Here is a 22,874-nt window from a genome sequence, read left to right on the forward strand (position 1 = left end):
GTCGAGCGACTTCACTTTCACTTTTCACTTTCATGCACTGGAGAAGGAAATGGCAACCCACTCCAGTGTTCTTGGAGAATCCCAGGAACTGGGGAGCCTGGTGGGAGGCCGTCTATGGGGTCACACAGAGTCGGACAAGACTGAAGTGACTTAGCAGCAGCAGCAGCAAGTAGATGAAACATGGAAAAATGATAGATTCAATACCATTGGTGGTGTACCAGTTCTTTAGGCGGATTCACAGATACTTATCATTATGCAGCATATTTTAAATCTATACTTATCGTGTGCATATATAATTATGTAATTTACACATTTATAAAAATGCCCCCATCCACGTAAAGCCTCTACCTTTTAGCACAATAGTGAGTTGATGATCCCAAACAAACGAACAAACACTGAATTTGAAAAAAAAAAAAGGTTAAGAAGTTAAGACAACACAGGCGGGAGGCAAGCTGGGGAAGATGCTTGTCTGCATGCCAAGGGTCACATGTACCCGTTTAGGTAACCATTTGTTGTTGTTCAGTTGCTAAGCCCTGTTCAACTCTGTGCAACCCCAGGACTTTAGCATGACAGGCTCCTCTGTCCTCCACTATTTCTGGAGTTTGCTCAAACTCATGTCCGTTGAGTTGGTGATGCTATCACATCTTCTGCCGCCAGCTTATCCTTTTGCTTCAATTTTTCCCAGCTTCAGGGTCTTTTCCACATGTATGTAACCATAGTTTTAAACAGTTTCTTAAGACCCCGGGCATAGGTTAGGAAATGATCATGAACAGCTGTTATCACTCACTACCTTAGGCGTGAGAGTTAATTATGTGCTTTTCTTGCTTTCACGGCAAAAAGAAAAGAAATCACAAGTCATTAAACTTTGTCAGCGATGTGTATACCCAGTATATCCACACTTCAGCCAAGTCAGCATAATATATAGACTCATGATGGGTCCTTTAGTCCTAAGCTATTAACTATGGAAAGAGTAATTCATGTAAGCCATACCTCTCAATTATTTAGAATTGGAACAAACTTTCAGTGCTTTCCTAATTTTCTTCACATTATCTTGGGGCAACTCATCCAAACCTCCCATCAAGCAACTCATTCATTTCTGAGAAGTGGCTCACAAAAAAAAAAACGGCAGTTGCGGGGAAGGGAAGCGACAATGGCAGGGAGAAACCTCCAGGACAAAGGGGTTGTGGGAGCTGAAAACATGGAAAATGTCCACAGTAAGAAGTCCAAAATAACATCCAAAATTGGGGGAAAACTCTCAAAGGTTCTTTTCTGTGCAATAAGGAAGTTCAGATTAAGAAATCCATTTTTTAATAAAGACATTAAGCAAAACATTCAACTTCAGCAAAACCCACCACAAACATGGCGATGAGACGAAGCCCCTACTCCACCCGCGGCCAGCGGCGCTCGCCTCACATTTCCCACAAACCCCTCGGCGCGGCCCGCTGGCCAAAACCTGTCCGGCCTGCCTCCCACCACCGCGCACGCGCGGCGCGACGTCACGTGCGCTCCCAGGGCTCAGCGGAGCTGGCGGGAGGGGCCTTGCCAGTTTCCGCCGCCGCGTCGCTTCTGAGCTCGAGCTGCGGGTTCTCGGTGCCTCCGCCGCGGCGGGGCAGTCGGGGGTCGCGAGGCCGATCGAGGGATGCGAGGTGGCGCGGCCATGGGACTGCGCCGAGCCCGGTGACAGCAGGGAGCCGAGAGGCCCGGGCCCTGAGCGCGTCTCCTCCGGGGAGCCTCGCCCTCCTGCTCGCGGGGCCGGGGCTCCTGCTGCCGTTGCTGGCGCTGCTGCTGGCGGCGGCGGCGGCGGCCAGAATAATGTCGGGCCGCCGCTGCGCCGGCGGGGGCGCGGCCTGCGCGGGCGCGGCGGCCGAGGCAGTGGAGCCGGCCGCCCGCGAGCTGTTCGAGGCTTGCCGCAACGGGGACGTGGAGCGAGTTAAGAGGCTGGTGACGCCCGAGAAGGTGAACAGCCGCGACACGGCGGGCAGGAAGTCCACCCCGCTCCACTTCGCCGCAGGTAAGCGGGACCAGCGCCGCCTTGCCTCGCCCAGACCCCACCTGCGCACCCGGGTTTGCAGGCCCGAAACCAGACACTGCTTCTCTCCCCCCGGCCTTTCCCCTTGGGACTCCGGTCCCGGTTCTCTTGATGTCGTCGAATGGGAGGTGAGCAATTCCCTAGGTTTTAGGGGGTGAGTGTGCCACAGTCACTGGAAGTTGTTGTTTTTGTTTGTTTGTTTGTTTTTTGCTTTGTTTTGTTTCGACAATACCTGTACCCACTTCCGGTCTTACAACCCTAAAAGGCCTCTAGAGGCTAGAAGGAGTAGGGGACGAAGTAAACCTTGTGAATTTTAAAGGCCAGTTATCTCCCAAACCTATCTTTCTTGCACTTTCCACTATAACTCTTAAAAGTCCTTTGTGTTACGTTCTTGAGGCTTGTGTCAAATGCAGGGATGTAATTTAGGAGGATCAGCTTAATGGCCCATTGACACATTAGCATTAATGGGTTTACGTGGGTAGCACTCATTGGCAAGTTTCTGGAGACGGACTGGAAATAGTCAAGTTTGGAAGAACTGAGGTCTGACCTAGGCTGGGTGCGGGATGCGTGAGGGTAGTCTCTGCCAGATACAAGTTGGGATGGAAAGTAGTATAATGCCAGCAAAGATGGTGCAGGGACTCTAGCTTGGGTCTAGATTTTAAATCGGAAGTAATCTCGCCTCATCCTGAGATTTAGATCGTTTGAATTACACACATACACACATATTTTTATATATGTTTACTAGGTTCATTTTATGATAGGTGTATTAAATTTAATTGAAGAATATAAAAACTAGAGATGGGACACAGCTTATTTCTATGAAGCATTTAGTTTTCTCTTGGTAGGATTGTGATTGCACTCTGGAATGATGAGCCGAGAAACAAGAAAGATTTCCTTGTTCACAAGCATTGCTTTTATGCTTTCAGTGGGAAATGTGTTTGTCTTAACCTGTACCTGATTTAGAATGTAAATACTACTGGGAAGTATGCTTTCTCTGTCAATTACAAATTTGTTGGGTTCCCATTGAGGAGCTTTGGAGAAGGTTTGGAGGACCGTTGGTGGGAGAACTAGAAACAGCCTGTGGGCAGTGGAAAGGGAAGACAAGAATACTCAAGTCTCATCTCACGTTTAGCTAGTTTGCCTAAAATTTTGATGATCACCGCTGTCTCTGACTTGAATTGTCCTGCTTGTCCGTGTAGTCAACATTTAAGCAACTGATTTGGGAAACTGTCATAACCGACTGATACATAATCCAAAGGGTAGTGTTACTCAGATTCTGTTTGCTTGATCTGTGGGATAAAAATAACCAAAGATCTTAGTTGCTACCTTTCAAGAATTTGTTGTATTAATGAGTTCATATCTGAAAATAGTAATATTTAGAGACTTAAGGTTATGGATTAGCTTCCTATTGACCTTGTTCCTCCCAACCATCCCACCCTGAGCTCTGTCCCAACATCAGAGCACTTTTTACCAAACTGAAGTGGAAAACTTTGTGGTTTGTTCAAACTGAAATGGAAAACTTATTTTAGGAACCAGTTACGCCTCACAATTTACCCAAATTATCAGGTACAGTTTATAAGATTAAGAATTTGAGATATAAAAGTAATAAAAATTACTAATGGTCTATATTAAACCAGAGTTTTAAAGCTCTGCATTTAAACCCAGGTGTATAAGAAATTTTAATTAACTCTGTAAATTCAATCTGAGTTATTAAGATTAATGAGAGAGAGCCTTCTTGGTCAAATTTTTAAATAAATGCATCCAGCTGCATTTTTTCTTAATATGTGGAGAATATATTTCATAAACTCTTTGTAGGTAGTGAGTTATTAGTTATGTTAACATGCACGTCAGCATGTCATTGGAAGTTCAGTGTAGGTGGGATTATGTAACAGCCTGACGGAGCAGTGTCCTGTGTTAGTACATTATAGGGTAAGCTGTAGGGGAACATTTTTTTTTTTTTTAAGCCCGTTAAAACTTGGACATTTTATGGGAGGTGGGTAGGTATGATTTTGTCTTTTTGTTTCAATTCCAAGGAACAGGAATGAGAGATCGGTGCAAAGGAAAATGAATCACGATAGAACAGTTTAGAAAATTGGGTCTGTATTTTCATCTAAAATATTTAGTTCAGTTAAAGAATAATTGCTAGCCCTAAAGGAGTTAAGTTCTTGTGTCAAATGGAAAAAATAATCAGATAAACAGTAACTTTTATATTATCAGACTAGATTCCATTTCTTAAATAAGTATGCTTCAAGAAGTCACTGCTTGTCAGAAGTTTCCTCTTCAATCCCCCTGCCACCGGTCCCTTACCTGTCCCCTCCCCTCCACACACACACAGGATGTGAATGAGTTTTTTGTGACATATTACAAAACTTGTAGAGGCAAGTTGGTGGTAGGAAAGCTGCAGCTCTGATTTTGCTAAAAGCAGTAAGATCTGAAATTCTTGACAGTATAATCCCCTAGAAAACAAGCAGGTTTCAGTAAAGGAGATTGCGTCTCTGAACTTGCTTCTGAAAAAATGAAGAGGGCCAGAATCTTTGGGAGAAGGTCATCTTTTTGTCCATCATAGCCAAAGAAAGAAATACACAGCATTCTCAAGAATCTTAGAACAGAACAGAATTTTCTGGCTTGAGAATCTTAAATATGTTTTAAGATGTGCAGAGAATTGTTCAATGGAAAAAAAATGTAAAATAACATTCAGTTCAAAGAATTCAGGTATAGAGATGGTAGAAAGAGATGATATATATGTATGGATATAGTTGTAGTTGGAGAAGACAAGTTGAAAAATAACTTGCATTGTTAGAGTTCTAGTTAAACAAAGTAAGTTTTGTTTTGTACTTAGTATGTTACTTTTCTGTATTTATAGTATGCTGCTCAGCCATGTACTTTGGGCTAGTCAGACTTCAGTTGCTACATTCAATTATGTATAAAGTATGCATATGAATTGCATATAAGGTTTCCCACTCCCCACACCAAGTGTGAACTAGAGCACCTGGAATTTATTTTACAATCGGAAACCTACTTATTCTAGAGAGAAAAGAAGACTAAGGCTGAACAATGTTGCTATCCACATATGTGGAAGAAGTTAAGTAGACAAAGTGAGAGGATATGACTTGTGTGGCCTTTGCAGTCAAAGCTAGGGGCTAGTAGGTGAAAGGTTACAAGGAGTCAGGCTGCCTTTAACAATCTACTGAACTGTGGGATTGTCTGGGAGCCTCCTTACAGTGGTTGAATTGGCCCTTTGAGAGGTGTGGAAAGGATTTCTGTCTAGGGAAGGCAATTGGACTGGTAGGTCAGAATCTGACTTGTATAAGAAAGTGAGATGATTTCTCCAGTTGAAGATGTTAATAGCTTAGCTGCCAAGGGGCTTCCCTGGTGGTTCAGATGGTAAAGAATCCGCCTGCAATGTAGGAGACTCAGGTTCAATCCCTGGGGCGGGAAGATCCTCTGGAGAAGGGAACAGCTACGCACTGCAGTATTCTTGCCTGGAAAATTCTGTGGACAGAGGAGCCTGGCAGGCTACAGTCCATGGGATTGTAGAGTCAGACACACTGAGCAACTGACACTTTTACTTTCAGCTGCCAAAGACATAATAGCTTTTGTGATTACCACTGATACCCTTTCCCAAAGTGGTGCTATTGAAGCCGTCCATTAATGTTGCAAAAGCATTTCCTTCTTTTGGCTGTAGGCCAACATCATAATTATGGGAGAGCCACAAAAAGTACCCCCATTTCTTACCTAGGGCTAGAATTATAGACTGTTTTCTGCTGTGGGGGATAATTTAATCCTGTATCAGTAGACAACCCCTGTATCAAAGACCAGTCTATTTCAGACCAGATTTTTTTTTTTTTTTTACTACCGGATCTCTTGTTATAGTATATTATCAAGACTTGAGTTACATTTTTTTCCTTAGCTGTTGGTGGATTTAGAGATAGGCAGTAGCCTTCAGTAGCAACCACTTTGGAGTACTTGTTTCAATATTTCTGCATTCAGATTGTTAGACTTTCATCACCCCAGAGGCCACGGCATCCTTTCCAAAGTTTCTCCTACTCTGACCAGACTATTTGTCCCAAGTTGAACTAGACAAAGCCTTCTCCTGTGTATTCCTCATTCTCAATAAATACGTGCAGGAAGTACTTCTTTCTGGATCTTAGTAAAGTTATTAGGTGGGTACAAAAGTAATTGTAGTTTTGGGCCATGAAATTTAAATCATCATAACTAGGCTCAAACACATGTCTATTAATAAAAATAGGAACCATTACAATCAACACATTTTTGCCAGTGAGAAATAAGTTTATTCCTGTAGTGTAAAAATCCATACTTAGGGGTTTGATGAGCTTTTGGAAAGCATTTTCTGCCTCCTACTGATTGTGGAAGTGTTTTCCCTGCAAAAAGTTGTTGAGATGCTTGAAGAAGTGGTAATCAGTTGGCGAGAGATCAGGTGAATATGGCGGATGAGGCAAACTTTGTCGCCCAATTCATTCAACTTTTGAAGTGTTGGTTGTGTGAGGTGTGGTCAGGCGTTGTCACGGAGAATTGTACCCTTTCAATTGAACCAGTGCCGGCTGCAGGCATTGCAGTTTTTGGTGCATCTCATTGATTTGATGAGCATACTTCCTAGATGTGATGGTTTCAGAAAGCTGTAGTGGATTAGACGGGCAGCAGACCATGAAACTGACCATGACTTTTTTGGGGGCGCAAGTTTGGCTTTGGGAAGTGCTTTGGAGCTTCTTCTCAGTCCAGTCATTGAGCTGGTCATCTCCGGTTCTTATTTAAAATCCACTTTTTCAGTCTGATTGAGAAATGGTTCTTTGTTTTTGAGTAGAGTAAGAGAAGAAAACTCCTCACGGTGATGGGTTGTTCTTTTTATTTGCGGTCAGCTCATGAGGCACCCACTTTTTTTTTCATCTTTCCGATTTGCTTCAAATACCAAACAACCGTAGAATGGTTGACGTTGAGTTGTTTGGCAACTTCTTGCGTAGTTGTGAAAGGATCAGCTTCGATGATTGCTCTTACTTGGTCGTTGTTGACTTCTGATGGCTGGCCACTACGCTCCTCGTCTTCAAGGCTCTGGTCTCCTTAGCAAAACTTCTTGAACCACCACTGCACTGTAGTTCTTGGGCCAAAGGCATTGTTGATGTTTTGAGCTGTCCCCACTGCTTTATGACCCAGACCCATGTTGAACTTGAATAAAAAAATTACTCAAATTAGTTTTTTGTCTAGCATCATTTCTGTAGTTTAAAGTAAATATAAAATAACCAGCAAGTAGTAAGTCATTAGCAAAAAAAATAAAAGAAGATATGTGCATTAAAATGATGTATAACATAACCACATTTATTTAAGAATGTATACCACTATCAAATGGCAAAGTTCAGCAATGTAAAACTGCAATTACTTTTGAACCAATCTAATAATAGTAAATGAGAAGTATAAAATGATAGCCTTTAAAAAATCTGACAAGAGTCCTGGCTGTGTAAGTCAAGCTGAAGGCTGCTTGACTAACATTCCCATCTTCTGGATCACAGGAGCCTTCTCTCTTTCATGGCATTTGTTGATATTTTCTGTTTTTTTAATGTTTCCTTCTGACAAAGCTCTGTGTGATGCCTTGGGTTGGCAACACATAACCGTCATTGCATATTGGACCAGCTGTATCATCAGTGGCTTATTCTATCTTCAGGCTGTAAAAAGGGAGAGATGGGGGCTCTCAGTGAAATTTCCTGAGTCTTAAGTTGGTTTCTCTGTAGCAACTTCCAGTGCATCACAACTTTTTGGAAGCCATTCAGATGAAAGCATGTTTCCAGTATAGCAGGAAAATGTGATACTGTTAACAGTAGTCATGGTTGGCAAGACAGTTTCTAGGACTGCAGAAACTAATGGCATCTGGATGGTAATGAAACAAAAGGGAAATTGAATAGACTACTTTCTTAGTTGTCACAAATCATTAACTTCATCTTTTCTGTGGAGGTTGTTTGCTTACTGTTCCAGCCAAAGTATCAGTTATACACTAAATAAATGTTTATCAAGTCCTGCTATATATCCAGTACGGGCCTTGTCCAGTGAACAGAAATGAACAGGACATCTTGCTAGCCATTTTATTGATCAGCAAGTTTAGTTTCCAAGTAAGCCTGTTTTGTTTCACTGTCAGGGCTCTATAGTGGATTCAAACTCAGTGTATGATTTCATCAGGATTTTCATGTTTGAAGATGAGTGCTGTTACATAATTGTAAAATAAAATCGCAGTGTAACCTGAGCAGCTACAACCACTGACTGTAGGCTTCTGATTCCTTTGTAAAGAGATCCTTAGGATATGGAGCTGGGTATCGACTCTTAAGGATATTCCTATTCATGTTTTACCTGGCCAGTGAGAGCGTGATCAGAACATACTTTGCAAAACTGTTTTTCTTCAAAAAATGAGTACATAACAGAAATGCTTTGAATTATTCTTGAGACTGTAAGAATGGGGATTGTATCAGGGATTAGTTCTTAGAGTTTGGGAAGCCACTAAAATCTAAAGGTTTCACCAAACTTCCAAAAGTAGATTTTAAAATTTGAAATAGCTCCCTACTGACCCCTTCTAAATAATTCCTTTCATTTCAAGAAGTGACTTCAAACACTCTAAATCTCAGACTCTTATCTACTCTCAGAATAGCAGCATGACCTCTATACACATATTATAGCCTTTACACTGTGACTTGGAAAACATGCTGATCTCTCTGTCAGCCTCCAGATGGGTTTCAGACCTCTTAATGGCTAGGAAATCATGTTGATACAGTTGTTGAGGTGAAAGTCCTCATCCGTGTCTTGGACTGTTGGTAATTATGTAGATGAAATCACCTTAACCCTTTCTCCCCGTATCTCCTCCCTAGCTAAAACTTCAGTTTCAGTGTTTAATCAAACACATCAGTATTGATTCTCTCTTGTTAACTCCGGTTTGAAGCAACCATCGTCTTTTCTCAGTGGTATTTTAACAAAAGGCTACTCTTGACCTTTGTTCAGCTTGATCACTAATCCTTTGTAACAGATAGCTTCCTGACACTATCTCATAAAACAGCCAGATGTTCTGCTATAGCTATTTCTGTGCCCACCTCACACCCCTTTTTTGGGAAGTTACTCTGTGAGTCACCATTTTGACTACTTCAGACAACATTACCACTGAAGAAATAGGGATCCTTCTCAAGGTCCTTGAGTACATCAAGTACCTTCCCAAAGAAAGAGATATCTTTACTAACTTTTCTTTATTCTGATTCTTTTTCTCTTATTCTCCAACTGAAGTCTTTAATAAAAGCTTTTCTTCCAGGTGGATGCTGAGTGGCTGAAATAGCAGAACCACTGATTGGGGCAGCTGGGGGCGGCTCACTTGGGAGGACAGTGTGATCAGCAGTGCCCAGGCTACGATAAGGAATATTCGGGTCAGAGACCTTTCTTCCTGGAAATTTTCCCTCTTGGCTTTTGCAGTGGTATTCTTTCTGAGTTGTACTTCTCAGCCTCCTTTTCTCATACCATGATGTATTTTTTCAGCAAATATGAACAGATTTTTTGGTTGCTGTGTGCCAGGCAGTGTGCAGGACACTGGGGAAGTAGGGATGAATTAAGATAGACGTTGACCCTCTTGTTACGGAGTTCAGGAGATTAGTACTGAACAGTAACTACAAGTTTTAATAAGTACCAGAGGATACTGCTGTGAATAGCAAAGGGAAAACCCTTGTGTCTTTTCTGGAGCTTGAGTTCTAATGGAGGAGAGGGGGAAACCAACTGAATTGATTGTATGACTGTGCAGAATGGACCACTTTAGATAGAATGATCAGGGATGGTCTCTTTAAGGTGGGAACATTAGACAGTGAATAGAAATGCAAAGAACATGGGAGAAGGAGGCCAAGCAGACAGGCAGCATATGCTAAAGTAAGGTTAGTACACTTGGTGAACCGAAAGAAAGCTGGATCTCGGTTCAGAAAGGGAAAAGTGGTTTGAAATGAAGTTGGAGAAGTAGGTGAGGGCCAGTTCAGGCAGCAGGCCTTGTAGGCCATGGTAGCAGGATTGAATTTTATTCTAAGAGTGTCAGTGGGAAGCCAATGGATTACTTTAAATGGGGGTATGATATGAGGGTTGTTTTTAAAAGGTCGCTGGGGACAGTGAAAATGTGAGGCCCGATTAAGGAGACTTTTGCAGTGGTTCAGGCTGGAGACATTTGGGCTTGGTGGGGGGGGGTGGGGGGGGGAGGTGGTTGGGCAGTGTCAGTGGAATGAAGAGAAGTTAGGGAACGTGTTGAGTTTGAGATGCCTTCGAAATACCCAGGTGAAGGTATGTCTAGTAAACAGTCTGGAATTCAGGTGAAAAGTCTAGACTGGAGATTTCAGTTTGCAGGTCATGTATCTAGGTGGTATTTAAAGCCATAGGAGAAGATGAGGGGAAAAGAGGGAAGAAAACTGAGTCTTGAGGAGTCCCAGCATTTAAAAATCAGGTGGAGTAAGCAGGAAGCCCCTAAGGAGGCAGGACATGGCCGAGACTTGGATTTCTCACCTTCTGCCACAGAGCTCTTCAGTCTGTAACCTTCCTGTCCCAGTTGATGCTAACCCCACTCCTCCATTCCTCAGTCCAAAAGCCTTGGAGTCAGCCGTGACTCCTCCCTTGCCCCCACCTTCTCTTAACCTCCTCACCCTCTCACCCTTAGCCTCACCCCACATCCAGTCTGAGAGCAAACTATGGTGGCTCTACCTTCAGAGTACCCAGAACCTGCCACTTCATATTCTGACAGGTGCCACCACGTTATGGTCCAAACTACCATGGTCTTTCATTGGTTTCTAACCTAAACCCCTTAAATATTGTCTCAACCCAACAGCCAGAGGGTACTTTTCAGATAGGTCATATCATGTAATTTACCAACTCAGAATCCTACGATGACACTCCCTTTTTCCTCACAGTAAAAAAGCCAGAATTCCTACAGTGGTCCTCAAGCCTCTGTAGCTGGTCCTCGTTACTTCTGACCTCACCTCCTCTTCTGCTACCCCTTGTTCAGCTCCATTTATTCTAGCCTTGTGTCGGTCCGTAGGGCTCGTTCTCTCTCCTTCAAGTCTTGGGTCAGATGTCACCGTCTCCACAAGGCCTGTGGTGACCTCGCTGTTGTACTTTATGACCCCCTCCATATACACACTCTGATCACTTTTTTTTTTTTTTTTTTTTTGCTGGATCTTCGCTGCTGCTCGGGCCTTTCTCTGGTTGTGGTACTCGGGCTGCTTCTTGCGGTGGCTATTTGCAAAGTGCGGGCTCTAGGGCCCTTGGGCTCCAGTAGCTGCAGCTTTTGTGCTCTAGAGCACAGGCTCGATAGTTGTGGCACGGGCTTCGTTGCTCCACAGCATGTGGGCCCTTCTGGATCAGGCGCTGAACTTGGGTCTTCCGTGCTGGCAGCCTGATTCTTTACCGCTGAGCCATGAGGGAATCCCCGACCACGTCTTCTCTTTTTCTAATTACCTTCTAACATACTTACTTTGTGCATTCGTTGTTCATCTCCTCCACCTCCATGGAAGTTCCTCAAAGGCAGATATTTGGTCTGTTCTGTACACTCGTAAGTCAGAGGCACCCCGAAAAGTGTCATCACATGGTTGATTCCCTGATCATTTGGTTTCTTTTTTTGTTTAAGTCTTGATTGAATTTGTCTCAATATTATTTTTGTTTTTCATTTTGTTTTTGTTTGGCTTCAAGGCTTGTGGGATCTAAGCTCCCCAACCAGGGATCAAACTTGCACCCCCTGCATTGGAAAGTGAAGTCTTAACCACTGGACTACCAAGGAAATCCCTCCCTGATCAATTGTTAAATGAACAGATGAGGCACGAGAAACCAGAAAGGTGTGATGTCATGGAAAATCAGAGATATTTTTCACAAGAGAGGGATTAGTCAGTTGTCAAGTCAGTTGCCAAATGTTGCTGAGAGATCTAGTCAAATGAGAACAGACGTGTGTCCTTTGGGTTTGGCAACATGGAGGTTGTAGGTGGCCTCGATGAAAGCAGTCATAAAGAAGAAGCCAGACTGGATTTGAAAGAGGAGTAAATGCGAAATAGAGAATTGGGGACAGTCTGTAGGGTTTTCCTGGTGGTTCCGATGGTAAAGCATCTGCCTACAGTGCGGGAGACCTGGGTTCGATCCTTGGGTCGGGAAGATCCCCTGGAGAAGGAAATGGCAACCCACTCCAGTATTCTTGCCTGGAAAATCCCATGGATGGAGAAGCCTGGTAGGCTACAGTCCATGGTGTCCCAAAGAGTTGGATACAACTGAGCAACTTCACTTTCACTTTCCTAGAGGGTTGAATATGCAGGGGAGCAGAGAAATGGGCATGTGAATTCAAGGAGACTATTTTTAATAAAATGGAACGTAAAGAACATGCTTACACACTGTTGGGAATGATCTGGCGGAGAGGGAGAGATTGATGTGGATAGGAATACCTTGAGAAGGTGAGAAAGTGTAAGAGGAGAAGGGATTGATCTTTGATACGAAACATACTTCTTTCAACAGAACAGAAAACTAGTGTTCTCTAGTCAGCTTCATTTTCTTGCATGGCTTCAAACACCATCTTTACGGTCAAGACTTCAAAGTGTCAGTTGTCAGTTCATACTAATTTCCTTAGTTAGAAACACACAGAACCTTCTACTTATTGGACGTTTGTTCCTCAAACAGATGTCCAAAAGCATTTAAGCATTTCCAAAAACAAATAATCTTATCTTAGTAAATATCCTGTTTTCCTTTATATTTTGGATGTCCGATTGTCATCTTCTTTCCCCAAATTAAAGAAGTTGCCAGATACTGTCAGTTTTCTCTTTTTAGTTACTCCTGGCAACATTGTATGTAATAGGAAAAGAGTAGAAACAACCCAACTATTCGTGAGAAAGGGACTAGTTTAATTTTGATTGTTGTTCAGTCGCCCAGCCATATCCAATACTTTGCAACCCCAGGCCTCCCTGTCCCTTAGCATCTCCCAAAGTTTGCCCAAGCTCATGTCCATTGCATCAGTAATGCCATCCAACCAGCCATCTCATCCTCTGATGCCGTCTTTTATTTCTGCCCTCAATCTTTCCCAGCATCAGGGACTTTTCCAATGAGTCAGCTGTTCCCATCAGATAATCAAAATACTGGAGTTTTCAGCTTTAACATCAGTCCTTCCAGCGAGTATTCAGGGTTGATTTCCCTTAAGATTGGTTTTATCTCCTTGCTGTCCAAGGGACTCAGAGGAGTCTTCTCCAGCACCGCAGTTGGAAGGCATTGCTTATTTGGCACTCTGCCTTCTTTACTGTCAGCTCTCATAACCATATGTGACCACTGGGAAGACCATAGCCTTGACTGTCCAGACCTTTGTTGGCAGTGTAATGTCTCTGCTTTTCAACACACTGTCTAGGTTTGCCATAGCTTTCCTGCCAGGAGGCAAACGGCTTCTGATTTCATGGCTGCAGTCACCATCCACAGTGATTTTAGAGCCCAAGAAGAGGAAATCTGTCACTGCTTCCACCTTTCCCCCCATTTGCCATGATGTAATGGGACCAGATACCATGACCTTACTTTTTTTAATATTTAATTTTAAGGCGACTCTTTCACTCTCCTCCTTCACCCTCATCAAGAGGCTCTTTAGTTCCTCTTCGCTTTCTGCCATTCGAGTGGCAGGTTGAGGTTGTTGATGTTTCTCCTGCCTATCTTGATTCCAGCTTGTAACCTATCCAGCCTGGCATTTCGCATGATGTGTTCAGCATTTTGATTAAACAAACAGAATGACAGCAGACAGCTCCGTCATACTCCTTTTTCGATCTTGAACCAGTCAGTTGTTCCATATAGGGTTCTAACTGTTGCTTCTTGACTCACATACAGGTTTCTCAGGAGACAGGTGAGATGGTCTGGTAGTCCTATCTCTTTAAGAGCTTTCCACAGTGTATTACAATCCACAAGTCAAAGGCTTTGGCGTAATCGATGAAATAGAGGTAGATGTTTTTCTGGAAATTGCCTAGCTTTCTCTGTGATCCAGTGAATGTTGGCAGTTTGAGCTCTGGTTCCTCTTCCTTTTCTAAACCCAGCGTGGGCATCTGGAAGTTCTTGGTTTGCATAATGCCGAAGCCAAGCATGCAAGAGTGTAAGCATGCCCTTGCTAGCGTGGCAGGTGAGTGCCATTGTCTGATGGTGAGTGCATTCTTTGGTACTACCCTTTTGGGAGAATTAGGATGAGGATTGACCTTTTCCAGTCCTGTGGCCACTGCTGGGTCTTCCAGCAGTGGAGATAATGAAAAGATTCAAGGGATTAGAACTTGTAAGTAGTGTGCCTGAAGAGCTATGGATGGAGGTCCGTAGTGCTGTACAGGAGGCAGCCAACCAAGCCATCCCAAAGAAAAAGAGAAGCAGAAAGGCAAGGTGGCATCTGAGGAGGCCTTACAGACAGCTAAAGAAAGAAGAGAAGAGAAGAAACAAGGGAGAAAGGGAAAGGCACATCCAACCAAACGCAGATTTCCAAAGAACAGCATGGAGAGACAAGAAGGCCTTCTACAGTGAGCAGTGTATAAAACTAAAAACAACCGAAGAAAGACTAGAGAGCTCGTCAGGAAAAAGGGAGATATCAAGGGAACATTTTGCCCAAAGATGGGCAAAATAAAGGACGGAAACGGTAGAGACCTAGTAGACACTGAAGAGATGGAGAGAATTCATGGAAGAGCTGCACAGAAAAGGTTTCAATGAACCAGGTTACTACGATGGTGTGGTCAGCCACCCAGAGCAAGACCTTCTGGACAGTGCAGTCGAGTGGGCCTTTAGAAGCACTACTGTTAATAAAGCTAATGGATGCGACGGAATTCTAGTAGAACTCTTCAAAACCCTAAAGGATGGTGCCATCAAGGTGTTGCACTCAGTATGTCAGCAGATCTGGAAGAAGATTCATGGGAAAAGAACTAGTTTATAAATTGATTGTTTTTTTTGGTTCAGTTGCCCAGTCATGGTCTTTGCGACCTATGGACTGCAGCACGCCAGGCTTTCCTGTCCCTCACCATCTCCCAGTTTGCCCAAGTTCGTGTCCATTGCATTGGTGATGCCCTAAAACTAGTTTAATTTTGATACTTGCAATCAGTGAAATGTGTGGCTATCAGAGTTGATTTGTAGGATATTATTAGCTTTTTTAAAAGGCAGATGCAAAGCAAGGTTTTAAAATATACTTATTAGTAGGCAATTTGCTTGTCCTTCAGTGGCCATTCATATTTTACAGCAGTGTTTTTCATACTGTTTCTTTGAGATGCCTCTGAAGTAGAGGGATAATTTCATTTGGGTCTTTGAGGAGAAGAAGGCAGGTTCAGCCTGAATAGTATTATTTTAAATTGAATTCAGTTAATTTGCAACTCTGTGCGTGCCAACTGTGTACCAGGCGTTGGGTATTTTTGCAGCAAACAAGACACATATTGGGATTTTATATAAGATTTCATTAGGAAGTGTTAACTCAGAAAGGCTTATGCACCTCCATGTTCACTGCAGCATTTTTTCTTTTCTTCCTGTTTTTTAAAATTGAAGTATAGTTAATTTATAGTGGTGTGCTGGTTTCTGGTGTGCTGCACAGTGATTTGGTTTTGTGTGTGTGTGTATAAATTCTTTTTCATATTGTTTTTCCATTATAATTTATTACAAGACATTGATATAGTCCCTGTGCTATACAATAGGTCCCTGATGATTATCTGTTTTATAAATACTAGTTTGAATCTGCTAATCCCAAGCTCCTAATGTATTGATCCCCCCAGTTCCCTTTTGGGAACCATAAGTTGTTTTCTTTGTCTGTGAGTCTGTAATTCTTTGCAACCCCAGTGAACTGCATAGCACTCCATACTCCTCTGTCTTCCACTATCATACCATGCTTTAGAAGTGATGCTTGATATTTGTCTTATCCATTCCTCTGTCGACGGACATTTAAGTTGCTTCCATGTCTTGGCTATTGTAAGTAGTGCCATTGCAACATTGTTTACAAAAGCTAAGACATGGGGAAAAAACCTAAGTGCCTGTCCAGGTATGAATGGATAAAGAAATTGTGGTGTACATACATGATGGAATATAATTCAGCTGGAAAAAAAATTGATATCTTGCCATTTGCAATAGCATGGATGGACTTTCAGATATTAAGCTATGTGAAGTTAAATCCTGGGGATGTAATATACAGCATGAAGACTATAGTCAATAATGCTGCGTTATATATTTGAAAGTTGTTAAGAGAGTAGATCTTAAAAGTTCTCATCACAGGAAAAAATACCTATATGTGGTGGTAATGTTAACTAGATTTATTGTGTTCATTTTGCAGTATATACATGAAGGAAATGGCAACCCACTCCAGTACTCTTGCCTGGAGAATTCCATGGACAGAGAGCCTGGTGGGCTGCTGTCCATGGGGTCGCACAGTCGAACACGACTGAAGTGACTTAGTATGCATGCATGCGTGCAGTATATACAAATCATATCATTATGTGATACACCTGAAACTAATATAACCTTATATGTTAATTATGTCTCAGTTTTTTTCCTAGGCAAAAAAAGATTTCCTTTAAGTCTGTTGCCTGAAAGCAGCTTGAGAAACACTGTAGTCTGTAGGACAAAATCCAGGTACCACCTTAGTGTGGCCGAAAAGATTCTTCCTTTTTTGACTTCTGCCTACGTGGCCATTCTTTGTCCTAGCCGCTATAATGATTTGCTCTTTCACGCTTGTGTACATTCTGTTTCTCCTGCTTGAATTGCTGTGTTCTTCCCTTGTTTAGCTTCTTCCTACTCCCTCTTTTCTCCTAACCTCTCTTCTCTTCTCACCTTTCTTCTCTCTTCATTCTCCTAGTGATCTCTTCATTTCTAATGGAAGCCTTCCGCTCAGGTGTCATCACTGGACTCTTCTCTGGGATCGTCCTTCCTGTTCTTTGCTTTCCACTAATTTAGATAGTCTCCTCTGAGCTCTAGTAGCATTTTATATATACCTCTTTTATGAGTTATAGTATACTGAAACTACTAGTTCTAATGGTTTTTCCACATCCTAAATTGTAAGCTCTTTGAAAGTAGGAGATCAGTCCCAGGTGTTCATTGGAAGGACTGATGTTGAAGCTGAAACTCCAGTACTTTGGCCACCTGATGCGAAGAGCTGACTCATTGGAAAAGACTCTGATGCTGGGAAAGATTGAGGGCAGAAGGAGAAGGGGACGACAGAGGATGAGATGGTTGGATGGCGTCACTGACTTGATGGACATGGGTTTGGGTGGACTCTGGGAGTTGGTGATGGACAAGGAGGCCTGGCGTGCTGGGGTTCATGGGGTTGCAAAGGGTCAGACACGTCTGAGCGACTGAGCTGAACTGAGGATAGGAAGAGTCAAAGACTGAGAATAGGGGGAATCAAAGATATCGATGTCTCTGACATAGAGCTTAGCAATATTTAGACAAAACAAAATAGTTAATGTCTTCAGTCATCTAACTTTTCCCTCAGCTACAGCCAGACCAGTCCCAGATGTACCCCTTGGAAAGATTATATGTTTTTGCTTTCTCATTCAACTCCGTTTTGGTCTTAGAAGGACTGCATTCAGTCTTGATAGTTGTAAGAATATTCTGGTAAAATTTCAGATGAGTGAAAAGGTCTTCTCTCTCTCTCTCCCAATACTCATATATATCTTCCCATCTGCTTTAACATATATCTGAAGTCCTTTTCCTTTAACAATTAATTGTAAAAAGATTTTAGGTGCTATTATATGTAAGAGATTGAAACTCATCGGTACTAAACCTGTAAACCAATATAAGCGAGTTGTCAGACTTCTTCGGGCTTTTTTGTTCCGGGGGCAGTTACAGCAGAACTATGGGACCTGGGTTTTTAAAGGAGGCCTCTTGCTAGGCAGAGTTGCTTGTGTTGTGCAAGTGGCAGAGTAGGCGCTCCTTCAAGGATACTCCTGTCACACTTTTGCCTAGTGTCACCTCTCTCTGTCTTCAGTACAAACTTTCTGTTGCTTTCTCATGGTCCCCCAATTCAGTAGAAACGTTTTATGAGATGGGATGTGGGAAAGGGAGTCTAGCAAGAGTTGGTCAGTGTATACTTTGAATACATAACAGAATATGCAGAACCCGTTATTTGCAATTAGGAATGCTGTTGTAGAGTGGGAAACATTTGAACTTCGGGCTTTCAGTGACTAATTACATAACCTTCCTCTGAAGTTAGTAGTAGTACTGCCTAATGCATCAGAGAGACCCTTTGGCTTTCTCATTAAGATTAGTTAGTGATGTATTTCATCAGTGAATTTTTGTACCTGTTAATGTTTTGCACCGCCAAATACGTTAGTATGGCGTGTATTTATTGCTTCTGTCTTGGTATATTTTCTTTGGAGAACTTAAATGTGGATGATTTACTTTCTTCCAGGTTTTGGTCGGAAAGATGTAGTTGAATATTTGCTTCAGAATGGCGCAAACGTCCAAGCACGCGATGATGGGGGGCTTATTCCTCTTCATAACGCATGCTCTTTTGGCCATGCGGAAGTGGTCAATCTCCTTTTGCGACATGGTGCAGACCCAAATGCTCGTGATAATTGGAATTACACTCCTCTCCATGAAGCTGCAATTAAAGGGAAGATTGATGTTTGCATCGGTAAGACTGTTTACATTCCAGAATTTTTCAGAAATAGTTTGTAACACTGAATCTAAATTGAATTTATTTGTTAATGTGATCAAATTTTACCAGACTGAATTTAAATCTTTAGGAAGACTTAATGATTAACCTAGTCACTGTTTACTGAGTGTCTTTTTGAATGTGGTACTGAGCTTAAAATTTTTAGGTGATAGAGTAGTACAGAATTTCTCTTCTTCGGAAGTGTGGATTCTCTTGGGACTGATACCCACAAAGAACCAGATGAAGGCATGGTGGAAGTGAACCGAGAGTGTTAGAGGATAATAGTGCAGTGAATGGGCTAGAGTTGAGTCACTCCTTTATAAGTCTTCCTAGGAAGTATTGGGGAGAAAGGTTCCAAAGGGAAGTGTATTGACTACTTCATAAGGAGCTTTGAATTCCAGATTAAGGAGCTTTTTGTGTGGATAGTGTGGAATCATTGATAACTTTTAAGGAGGGGACAGTGTGATGAGAGCAGTATACTTAGAAAGAGTGATTTGGTAGAGGGCTGAGTGGGCTGCATGACATTAGGAAGACTAGGAAGCTGTACAATAATGCACATGAAGAAGGATGAAGGCATGAACTAGGATGGTTGTGGGAGAGTAGAAATGGTAGCATAAGTAAAGAAGTGTTTGGAGGAAAAATTGTCAGTCATGTAGGATACTTTAATGAAATAGAATTTGCCTAACAGGTTAATCACTGACAAAAAGTTACATGTGAGAAGACTGCTTATTTGAGAGTTGTCATTAACCCAGTATTGACTTTTCTGAGCCTAAAGAGTCAGAGATTTTGGACTCTGCTACCTTACTTCTATTTCCTGATGCAAAACAGGGACATTTTAAATCCTTTCTATCTAGAAAGTCAGTTCCATGCACTAGGAAAAGTCTAGGGAACCTATTTTGTTCTCTCTCCCCTCCAACCCAACCTCAAATCACTTTATACGAAAGTCATGAGCTTAGTTTGAATTAGCTTAGATAATTTATAAAGATAAGAAAAAGATTACCTAGTAATGTCTGTCCAGTTCTCCTTTCCTGTGTGTTACCTTTTCTGGTTTGTTTTTATCTTTTGTGTTATCTGTCCTCTGCTCAGAATCCTTTTCTGTTCTGTGAGTTTCAGGCCTATTGATACTTAGTTTTAATAATGTAGAGTTTTTCAAATACAGTGATGTGTCTGCACTGTCTGGTGTGGGCTTCCCAGGTGGCACTAGTGGAAAAGAACCTGTTTGCCGGTGCAGAAGACATAAGAGATGCAGGTTTGATCGCTGGGTTGGAAAGATCCCCTGGAGGAGGGTGTGGCAACCCACTCCAGTATTCCTGCCTGGAGAATCCCATGGACAGAGGAGCATGGAGGGCTATAGTCCATAAGGTTGCGAAGAGTCAGACATGATTGAGCTACTTAACACATACGCACACATGTCCGATGTGGTAGTTGAAATCTTGTAATGTGGCTAGTTCAAATTGAGATGTACTATAAGGGGAAAATACATACCAGATTTCAAAGTCTTTGTATGAATAAAAGGAATACGAAGTTACCTCAATTTTGTGTGGATTGCAGTATTAATGTACATATTGAAATAGCAATATTTGGGGTATATTGACTTAAATAAGACGTTAAAATTATCCTCTTTTTGTTTTTATAATCTGGATGCTGCTAAGTCGCTTCAGTCCTGTCTGACTCTGTGTGACCCCATAGATGGCAGCCCACCAGGCTCCCCCGTCCCTGAGATTCTCCAGGCAAGAACACTGGAGTGGGTTGCCATTTCCTTAAGTGAAAAGTAAAAGTGAAGTCGCTCAGTCGTGTCCGACTCTTAGCGACCCCATGGACTGCAGCCTACCAGGCTCCTCCGTCCATGGGGTTTTCCAGGCGAGAGTACTGGAGTGGGCTGCCATTGCCTTCTCCGAATCTGAATGCTAGAAAACTTTAAATTACATATGTGGCTCACATTTTTTTTTCTTTTGGACATTGCTGTTAGAGATAGGAGACAGTGGAATGAACAGGAGCTGAGGTTCCCTTTCTGCATGTATTTGCCTGTCTTTCCCCAGCTTTTTTTATAGAGTGTGCTGGAGTATCTTTATATAATCGAATAACATTATGTACAGAGTATAGCACAACTCTTCTCTTTTTAATGTGCTTTGAGTTATAATGTGGCAAGCTTTGATTGGGGGCTCATTAACCCTACAGAGTAGTTTTCTCTTTCCCTCCCTCCCCTCGTTGCTTCCTGCCTCTCTCTCTCCGTTTCTTCCTTCCTTCTTTCTCAAATTCCACAAATCCCTATTCTTGGGCTATTCATAGCTTTAGAAAATTCATTTTTGTTATTATGAGTAATCTTTCTGACTTAAGCAGTGTTCATTTGATATGAGAAAACAGAAAACAAGCTTTCAAGTAAACTTGCCTTTTAATTCTCTATCTGTCCTTGGGCATTTGTTTGATAGAGGAGAATCTGACATTAAACTCAGCAGACAGATATTTAATGTGTCTTAATACATTAAATAATGGAATATTTTATATAGTTTTATCTTTAAAATACAGCATTTTTCTACTATCAGGATATATAAAGTCTTAAAATAACTTTGAGATGTCTTAGGGCTTCCCTGGTAGGAACCAAAATTTTTGAGAAAATGATTTACTAAAATCATATTGTCAGAATTACCATTTTGAAAAATAGTGTTTCTATTTTGCAGTGCTCTTACAGCATGGCGCTGAGCCAACCATTCGAAATACAGATGGAAGGACAGCATTGGATTTAGCAGACCCGTCTGCCAAAGCAGTGCTGACTGGTAAGTGTGCAAGCTCTCTTTGGGTTTTCCGGGAACAGTGTGACACATGAGCTTCCTAGATGGACATTCAGTTTCTTGCAGTTACTGATCTCCATTAGATTTTTTAGATAGCGTCAGTTCAGTTGCTGTTCTTTTCTCTGAATAGTTGACATTTGATTCTTGTCTAAGAAAAATAAAGCTTTTTTTTTTAATGGCTTTTAAATTTTGTGATTCCTACCTTTACTGGGGCCAGAGGTGGTAGATAATCGTGTGTTACTAACCATTCTCTTGCATTTTCAAACAAGGTTCTGGGTTCACCAATTTTAGAACCTTGAAGAATGGCAATTATTGTATTCTGCTGGGACATATTGATGTCCTGGGAACCTGTTAAGATATATAAGACTGTAGTCCCCTGGTTTAGGTTTATTTTAGACTGTCAGGCTTTTTTGAGTAGTAATATGAGCTTCCCTGGTGGCTCAGATGATTAAGAATCTGCCTGCAATGCCAGAGACCCAGGTTCGATTCCCGGATCAGGAAGATCTGGAGAAAGGAATAGCGACCCACCCCAGTATTCTTGCCTGAGGAATTCCATGGACAGAGGAGCCTGATTGGCTACAGTCCATGGGGTTGCAAAGAGTTGGACACGACTAAGGCACTAACACTTTCACCTTTTTTTCATCTACTTCACACATTTCTCCCTTAACAGAGATTTCCTCTGAAGCAGCAACTCTCTGCCATATTAATTTTTGGACTCTTATTTACTGTGTGATTACCATTAAAATTATGTTTAATAGTCAAGAGCCTGAGGGGCTCTGCTGTAAGCTTTTGTGCTTGGGCTTTGTGATATTTATTTTGGTATTACTGAGAAAATTTAGACTAGTCCCCCCAAAAAGTTCTAGAAAAGTGAGCTATTACTGTAACTGACAATTCAATATTTATTTCTTCCTTCCCTGTTCCATGCTATTCCCTATATGCTTTTATTTTTGTTAAATTTAATCTTGGGGCACCAAAAAAGCCTTGCACAGCAATCAGTGTACAGTTCATATTGTGGACACCAGTTTGGGTTTCATTTAAGTGAATAAATAAACACTATTATGTTAATTTAAATTATATTGATTTTAAAGTTTTTGCCTGTTTTCATTGGTAAATATAAAAGCTATAGGCATATTTAGTCCTGATTTTAATTTTATTTATAAATTTCTTTGATACTGTTACATTTTTATACAGATTTTGTTCTGTTTTTATTTTGAAGGAAGTTGTGGAGGCATTTTGTCTGTTAAACAAATAGTACTGGTTTTAGGAAATTTGAGGGGTAAAAAGAAAAGGAAACTTTCACCCACAGTCAATCCCCTAAGACACACTTTAGTAAAATTTTTATTTATTTCCTTCTTAGCTTTGCTCTTACTGTGTATATTGTTTTCACATAGTTGTAGTCATGTTTCATTATATAGCATTGAATCTTTTTTCTTCACTTTCAGAG

At 41.7% G+C, this 22,874-nt stretch overlaps 1 protein-coding gene across 1 annotated transcript in view; it reads left to right on the top strand.

Moving 5' to 3' along the window:
• The first annotated feature begins 1,812 nt into the window (after positions 1 to 1,812).
• TNKS2 (tankyrase 2) overlaps positions 1,813 to 22,874 on the top strand; it is a 63,111-nt gene continuing 42,049 nt past the window's right edge. Inside the window, exons 1-3 of the mRNA XM_068961214.1 lie at positions 1,813 to 2,011; positions 18,396 to 18,620; positions 21,320 to 21,415. Of these exons, the coding sequence (XP_068817315.1) occupies positions 1,813 to 2,011; positions 18,396 to 18,620; positions 21,320 to 21,415 (520 nt within the window). The remainder of the gene's footprint in view (positions 2,012 to 18,395; positions 18,621 to 21,319; positions 21,416 to 22,874) is intronic.

Source organism: Capricornis sumatraensis, chromosome 23, assembly GCF_032405125.1.
Source record: "Capricornis sumatraensis isolate serow.1 chromosome 23, serow.2, whole genome shotgun sequence".
NCBI classification, from domain to species: Eukaryota; Metazoa; Chordata; class Mammalia; order Artiodactyla; family Bovidae; genus Capricornis; species Capricornis sumatraensis.